At 37.1% G+C, this 8,758-nt stretch overlaps 1 protein-coding gene across 1 annotated transcript; it reads left to right on the forward strand.

Moving 5' to 3' along the window:
- Positions 1 to 876: 876 nt before the first annotated feature.
- Positions 877 to 7,853, forward strand: LOC124451351 (metabotropic glutamate receptor 3-like). The gene is given in 9 exon segments (XM_047001960.1): positions 877 to 1,420; positions 3,202 to 3,872; positions 3,874 to 3,887; positions 4,581 to 5,403; positions 5,405 to 5,444; positions 5,447 to 5,875; positions 5,878 to 6,466; positions 6,791 to 6,973; positions 7,078 to 7,853. Coding segments are annotated over 8 exon segments (2,919 nt in total). The 5' UTR covers positions 877 to 1,420; positions 3,202 to 3,311; the 3' UTR covers positions 7,358 to 7,853.
- The last annotated feature ends 905 nt before the right edge of the window (positions 7,854 to 8,758 follow it).

The following is an 8,758-nucleotide window of genomic DNA, read 5'->3' on the forward strand; positions in this document are numbered from 1 at the left end:
TTGAATTTGCGTTGGAAAAATGCATTAGAAATTATACTGTTAGTATTATTTCACTCTCTAAAATCAAGGAATTAATTAAAAACTTTCATGGGAAAATACTACCGGACCCTCAAACACGACTCTCACTTTCGACGTTCGGCTCAGGCCTTTTCCCCTTCGTTTCTAAATTGCTTTATTTTTCTGCCCCCCCCCTACATAGAAGAGGTTCCAAGCACGTCACTGACCCCCCTGCTGTGCGATCCCTGGCTGAAAAGCACTTCCAACTAAACATAACTATCGGAATCAAAATTATCAATCAAATTGGAGACAATAAATTGCTTATTTAAAAAAGATTAGCACAGCGCCATGATTATGCCATCATGAAATAAATGTATAAGGAAAGAATATCGTTCCCGGAGAGATGTTATCATATCTGTGTGCAATAATTTCCTTAAAATAACACGTGCTCTTACAATATCTAACTGATTCAACAGTATAGAGAGAACAACATGTTTTGAATATAGCCTACGGTTACAAGGAAGCGAACTTCTATTTTGAAGCATGAATAGGCAATCTATCAAAAAGTGTAAAATATTGGTGTCGGGCTGTCAGCTGCATAATACATCTACTTTCAAGATGAGCTCCCCACGTGACGCAAGGTGAGAAGCACTATTTAAAACATGTATAGTTTAAGGAAAACGCTTTTTCTTACAAGTACTTTTCATAAATTGCCTTGTATAATGAGGTAGTTCGCATCAATTCATTTACTCAAATGCACATGTAAGTTTATCTCACACTTGTATTAGATTAAGTTATTGTAAGACCACATGTCCACTAATCTTTATTAGTATTATTACATCATCGTAATCATTCGTAGACCTTGGCATTTTTGGACAATGCCAACGACGCTACTTGCAACAAGAATGGAATCGTACGCTTTGGGAAATCAGCTTGAAGAGCTCTAAGAAATCTGTAATTTTTCGAAAAGAAAACTGAGGATCGTATATTTTTCGTGCGCGCAAACCCACGTTTTAATTTGTTGTTTTAGGTAGCGCGCATCGTCCGATATTTGATTGTTTCACTTACACTGCTCGTTTCAAGTGTGTACAATTTTGTGGACATTTAAATGACAATGCCGCACAAACACAAGCGAAAGAACACCTGCGAGCAAAATTCAATTTGACCGCAAAGCCTTTCATATATAAACTCGTGTTCAATTGTTCCTTCTGTACGAGAGACAGAGAGAGTTTTTACTACGTTAAACGATAGTCTGCGTCAATGGAAAATTACTCGCGATCCTTGAGCTGCATTGCTGTGCATCAAAACACATTTTATTGATTCGCGTCACGGATTAACTCTAATCTGAACGACACAAAATCGTGCAATCTTTGATAGAAAACCGCAACATAAGATTAAAGAGTCGTTCGCTCTATATACGCAGGTATGTAGCCAACTATTATTCATATGAAACCATCGTGTTTCAATATATGACTTTAAATGAAAGCATTTAGTTTTCCGATCAGTAGCTATTATAGATTATATTGATGATATACCTTGTTAAACAAATGTGATATGCATGGTATAGTGTTACATTTTGATATTGTCACCTCATGTCCGTCCTTTACAAATTCATTTTGTGTTTTTAGTCACTCGTTTTAATTACTTTACAAATGTTATTGACGACGTAAATTTTTTGAATTATATATAAAGGCATTTCGATAAAAAATGCAGTGAATTTTTAACTTCGAAGATGAGTTGACATAAGGGAATGTAATAATCTGCGTGCTTACATGTGTACTGTCTTGTATTCACGCATAAATGAATTTATCGGCAGCATTGCGCATATAAATGAATCAACAACTGTTCCGTAAGATTCTTTAAAGATATAAATGCCAAATGGTAGAGAAAATACAATATTTTTGTTGAGAATTCCCGTTGAAATCTTGTGATATGTAATCAAAAAGCTGTGAAATATAAAAATGCACGATGGCTGAAAAGAGCAATTGAAATACAATATATTCATATAACATAAATATATTTTCATCTCAGGACAAATTTATACTAGTTTTATAAGAATACGTGAATCGACATGGTAAACATAATACGGAAATGGAATTTTACGTCATGTTTGATGTTGATTGAACTGGAGCTGTTTGAGCATGTTTCTATAGAATTTTCGTTATGTTACTCCACATACGTACAGTTGGTTGTCAACAAGTCGACAAGGTGAATTTAATTAGGGAGGACAACGATTTTGCAGCAATGTGCAAAGTAATATAAATTTTCCTTTCTTACTGATAACCACGAACGAGACCAGTGTGAGCAACTAAATCCTGAGAATTTATCACACATTACCATTTATATCCCATTTTTGAGAGAAACCCCTCGGCAAAGAAAATAGTCTAGTGTTAGAACATCGCATGATAAATAGTCGTATGAATCTCCAAAGTAGCAGCAACAGATTCACGTGTAACACACAAAGTGTACTTAGCGTGGAGTTTTAAAAAATCATATCATGTCAAAATATCATCATGATCAAAAAAGCTACTCTTGCGCTGAAACTGTCTGTAAGGATATCACATGCATGACGCAGTTGGCAGTAATTGCCAAAACATTCTTTAGTATCGCGCGAATCATGCAGAGTTCGCATGTTTCTTATTCTAATATTTATTGTCAATTCTATACAAGAACAGAATAGATCATTTTGGAATATTCAAGGAAAGTGGAGGCGTGTGGGCAAGATCGCACCTAACTCTGCGTGTGGGAAAGTTCGCACCTGACTCTGGGTATTTTCTTCAATACTTCAGGGCATTTAAAGTAAACGTAGACGGTTGAGCTAGGCTCGGCTTAGATTAAGTAGTGGTATGCACAAAAAAATTTACAACTTTTAACTCTTCTAAAAGATGGAGCGCTTTCGGCCTGCCATGCTCAAGAGTGTCTCCTGATGTATTCTATACCTTACATTAAAACAGATGGCTTTCCACGAGCTTGTAAAACTCCGGAACATCTGTCAAATAATGGATATACATTTTTGTCAGTCGTCTGAATGAGTAAACAGTATCCAATATGCTATAGCAGTTTTAGTTGTCAACTTTATTTATTATTAATGCAATTTCCACGGAATTAGGTTTTCTTTTCAAAATAAATGACAGCGAAAGTCTCGAGATTTTAGTTTATTCTTTAAATTCAAAATATTCCTAATACAATTACCATTTCTTTTAGCCACAAGAGAGATGAGAAAATTCTTCTCGGCATTCAAGAATATCTTATTTATCTTTGCATTACTGCATTGGGTTATTTTCGCTGCTCTCGTCAATACGGCTTTTGTTCACATGCCGGGAAACATTACACTTGGAGGTATGTTCCCAATACATTCGATGAACGAAAAAGGGGAATGCGTAAGTTTAAACGGAGTGTTGGGTATCCAAAGACTTGAGGCTATGCTGTACGCAGTAAAACAGATAAATAAAAACGAGAGTATACTACCGGGTATAACCCTTGGTGTGAGCGCATTTGATACGTGTTCGAGTGAAACAACTGCATTGGATCTCACTGTCGAGAAATTTGTCATTGATCATAAATGCCATATGCAAGATGAAATGACATACGGTGGGAGACAAGTGATGGGCGTTGTAGGACCGCTGTACAGCTCCATTTCAGTACAGGTGGCTCATTTGTTTCGTCTTTTCAAAATACCACAGATCAGCTACGACTCCACAAGTCCTGAACTTAGCGATAAGACCAAGTATAAATATTTTCTGAGGACGGTGCCATCGGATATCTTTCAAGTTCGTGCCATAGTTGACCTACTTCTTCGCTACGGATGGAGCTACGTGTCAGTTGTGTACAGTGAGGACAACTACGGTCTCAAGGGATGGAGGGATTGAGTATGGAAGCAAAACAAAAGGGTAAGCAAAACACTGGTAATCATACTGTCGACAGAGTTGCAAAAACCTGTGTACACAGGTGTACACAGGCGACAACCGTGAAGAAGGTTTCCTAAATAAAGTTTGTGAGAAAAGTTCAAACTCGAATAATCCAACTAAGCACATGAACGCATCCAAGCTGAACGATTCGCATAGCTAATGTGAATAATATGATATTATTTTGAGGAAGGTTTTCGAAACATGAACTTCTACTTGGAGGAAAATTGACTTCTTTTAGCAACTACTAACGAAAGCAGGTGTCAATTCTTTTCATTTCGACTGTTCTTGTGTAATATTGGATAGTCAATTGACCAATTCCATAGATCTTTTGACAAGTTGTTGAAGACAGTTAGCAGTACTGCAAGCACGTCCAGATTGCCGCTGCCAAAGCCTCTGTAATGCATTGCCACCAAACAATTTTATAAAGTATAAAAAGAAACATACTTAGAAGAAAAGACCCATCATCTTTTCAATATTTAAGAAAACAAAGAAAAGACTATCGAAATATTACTATTTGAAAAAATATCTTATCTCTGTTTTCTCAAATATTTCCTTCAAGATGGAGTTAAGACTTCAACAGTTCTTTTCTTTGGAGTATGTTTCCTTTTAAAGCTCTGTAATAGTTCACACTATTTTTTTCCAGCTAACAATTCTTGCATTGTGTTTCATCCTCAGGTATATGTATTGCAATGCGAAAAAGGTTCCTCTTCGAGCCGACAATTTGACTTATGCGAGAATTATTCAAAAACTAATCCAAGAAAAAGAAGCACGCGTCGTGATTGTACTTTGCAGTAAGAAAATGATGATAGAGTATATTTTTCGAGCAGCACACAAAGAAAATGCTATCAGAGAATTCCAATGGATTGGTTCGGACGCTTTCGTTACTGTGAATTGGCCCAAAGAACTTCGACCACACATTCGTGGACTTATTACATTGCGCCCGCAGTCCTCCCTGTCTGCGGGTTTTCGCGAATACTTCTACAATCGTGTACCAATTAGAAACGACGCAAACCCGTGGTTTACAAAATATTTTATGAAAACTTTGGGTTGCAGACCATTGTCGCGCAGAAGTACCAAACGACTTTGTACTGCAGACGACACACTGCGATCTGCAAATGTAACCATTGAGGAAGGAGTACAGCGCACGATCGACGCGGTTTACGCATTTGCCCAAGCGTTGGATAAAATAAGCAAAAGAAAATGCAAAAACTTTCCAACTATCTGCGACAAATTGAAAGAATCCTCGGGTGAAGAAGTGTTAAATGCTTTAAAGACAAACGCATTTCCAAGCATCAATGGTAGGGATATTATCTTTAACAAAGATGGAGATGTTAGAGATGCGAAATATTTTATTTACTGCTATGATAAAAACGGATCACGTGATTACGCCAACATGCTCATAGGAAAATGGGAGAATAATATCCTGACCCTGAAGAAAATAATGGAAAACATCTTTGGAAGATTGAAAAAGTCCTCTTGTGGCAAAAATGCAAAGGAATGAGGTTCAAATAAGAATTGAGGGAAAGCCTTCTTGTTGTTGGGGTGTACAGTATGCACTGGAAATAAATATGCCTTCAACAAAACCTTTTGCAAATCATGCGCACGCGGCTTTTGGCCAGACAGCAAAAGACAGCGATGCATCAGCTTGCCTTCACGTCACTTCACATTAAATATAGATTTCGTCGAATTATACTTGGTGCTTCCTCCTCTAGTTGTTTCCACTCTGGGTTTCTTGTCCGTTTTAGGCATTATTGTGGTTTTTGTTAAACACAATCAGACACCATTGGTGAAAGCATCGGGTCGAGAGTTATCATATCTATTACTGACGGGACTATTCTTCTGCTATGCAATACTGGTGGTTAACCTCATGAAACCATCACCTTATGTGTGTGTGGTGGAATTCATTCTTGACAGCTTACCGTTTACCATATGTTACGCTGCGGTTATTGTGAAAACAAACCGAATATCGAGAATTTTAACCGCCGCAATCTGACCAAGCGTCCACTATTTATTCATCCGCAATCTCAAATATGTTTCTCGTTCGCTCTCGTAGCCGTTCAAATCATGCTTCTATCCGCGTTCTTCTTGTTGCGTTTACCAAAGGAAAAGACACTTTATCTTTCAGACTCTGATCTTGTGCTGATGTGCGACATCTCTGACAAGGATTTTCTGCTTTCGCAAATCTACAACTTCGTCTTGATAATTGTGTGCACATATTACGCGTTCAAAACACGCAGGAGTCCAATGAACTTCAACGAGGCAAAGTACATAGCGTTTGCCATGTACTGCACATGCGTGCTATGGCTTGCATTCATCACTGTGTATTTGGTACAGACGGACGTCATGCTTAAGTCTTGCATAAGATGTCTCAGTATATCCCTCATTGCCACCATACTTCTGGCGTGTCTGTTTGTTCCTAAGGTGTACATCATTATATTTAAACCGTCGGAAAACAGGAAACGACCCACGCTGCCAAGTCATAGCATCTCAAGTCTCAATTGTGATCAAACAGCAGTATCCAGAGCGCATGCGCAACAGGCAGCCGATACTGGTGGTATAAGGTAAGCATTTGTATAATAGATAAATGAGTTGCCAGTCGTAATCTCCAGCATATTCATAGAATTAGGACGACGGTTTTACTGAAAACAAACCGAATATGAAATATTGTTGCATTTAAAATTTTGATTCCTCGTGCCTTTAATATGCTGTGAAATAGAGTAACTTTTGCTCAGATCATGACAGCGTAATTCAGTATATGCTTTAACTGATGACAGATAAGTTTAATGTCTGTTCAGTTCGTCCATTATAAATATGCTTTCTTTTCTCGTGTACCATGACAGAAAGTAGCTATTTTAAAGGCATTCAAAATGTATATGTTCCTTTAGTCTGTTGGAAAAGTCTCCAGAAAATGGTACATTTCCGAGAAGACCAAACAGAAAAAAGAGAGACCCAGACAAAATAACGTGGAGATACTCGTTGCCGTTAGATCAATATTCTCAGTCGAACGAACCAAGAAAGATCGACAGAGAAAAGGAGTTGGAATTAGACATGAAAGCATTGATTGAAAGGTAAAAGTCAATGGTTTGGCAACAAAGCGGTTTAGCATTCTTTCGTTAAATAGATTGAGATTGAGCTAGGTCACGTGACACAATCTGAAACCTTTTTTATCTAGGTTGGCCATTCTAGAATCTTTACTCCATCATCAGCGTCAGACGACCAGGACATATCAAGCTCAAGAAGTCGAAGACGCTGGAAAAACTTGCGAAAGTCCAAGTGCTTGTTTGCCAACAGAGGACCGTGCTCTCGATGAATGCACACATACCCAACAGTCATCTAATACGGGAAAAATGGATAACAGAAGTCTGCTGATGACGTATGCACAGACGACGAATGCTGAGCAAAACCCACGTGATTCGTCTTCAACGTACGTCACGCGTAGTGGAAAACATTGATCGTACCACATAGAAAAGAGTTATACAGTAAGAAAGACACGTCCGAGAATGACAAAGTTGGACTACTGCAATATTCAATATCTCCGGTCAATCGAAAATCGGCTTCAAAAGCGTAAAATAGAACTAGTGAAACGTCAATTCGAGGAACGTCATTTTATTAAATGGCTATCAAATTGCGCATCACGCTTACAGATAATCTGTGCACTGAAAGCTGTGCTTTTTCGCCAAAATTCATTATCATAATAGGGAAAAAAGTCAAATTTAACAAAATTCATATACAATACTATAAACTTTATTTAAACTGAACAAATATCAAATTGAAATTAATCGTGTACCATGAAAAAAACGCGTCTTAAGTGAGTTAGAATAGTATCAAGTGATGTCAAATATAAATAATTCATATAATAAGGAAATTGTTAATATGGTACTTGTTAAGCCCGGTATATGTATGTTCTGTATTTCAATCATTTTATTTCTGGTGATCTTCATCATTCAATGCTGAGTCATTTTAATTGATTCAAAGTAGTTCATGTGTTTTATTTATACGATGATCAGTAATACTCGAGAGAAGAAGGAAAGGGCTCTGGAAGAAAATGTTTAACATCATTGCTTCTAGTTCCGTTAAAATTGTAAAACTTTCCAGACTTCAACTCTTCGATTTTTCTTAAAAGTTGGAATGCAACTATATAATGCTTCTGAATGTTCGTGATCTTGCCTGTGCCAAAAAATGAAAATATGCACATTTCCCATTACGTTTTAGGTGTTGTTTACAGGAAGCTATTCACATACGTCGCTGATGAAAAGGATAATGTATAAATATGATAATTTTAAGGTAAAGATTTCTCATGTACTATAGTCATCAGGATCAAAGTTGTAGCTCTGAGTTTAAATGAGAAAATACTTGAAAACTCTATAAAGAAATGGCGTCAAATTTAACGAGAAAATATACGTAACGTTCTCACAAGTACATGTACAGTAGATGAAAAAGTACAAAGATATGCATACTTCAGTAAAGAGACAAATTAAATTAGAAGCACTGTGAGAGCACCGCAATGTCTATGTACCATCCATCATGAGTGATCATGAGTAATTGGTGGCAGAAAATTGAACATTCATATCAAAGGGAGGAGTTCACTTGATCTCTGATATCAAGATATATATCTAAAGGCTTGTCAGTCAATTTAAATTACACTTCATCCACTGAAAAACAACGTGCCGGAGAATGGAAAAGAGACTTCAAGTGGTGAATGATTATTTCATAGGCAAAAGTGAGATGAAAATAGCTGAGAAATCGTCATCCATGACCAAAACCAAACAAGAAGCTTTTTTGTTAATTTTCTGGCAAAAATGGAGGGTCAACAAGCTTTTGACATGGAAACATTACACCTATGTTGAAATACG

Source organism: Xenia sp. Carnegie-2017, unplaced genomic scaffold, assembly GCF_021976095.1.
Source record: "Xenia sp. Carnegie-2017 unplaced genomic scaffold, XeniaSp_v1 HiC_scaffold_24, whole genome shotgun sequence".
NCBI lineage: Eukaryota > Metazoa > Cnidaria > Anthozoa > Malacalcyonacea > Xeniidae > Xenia > Xenia sp. Carnegie-2017.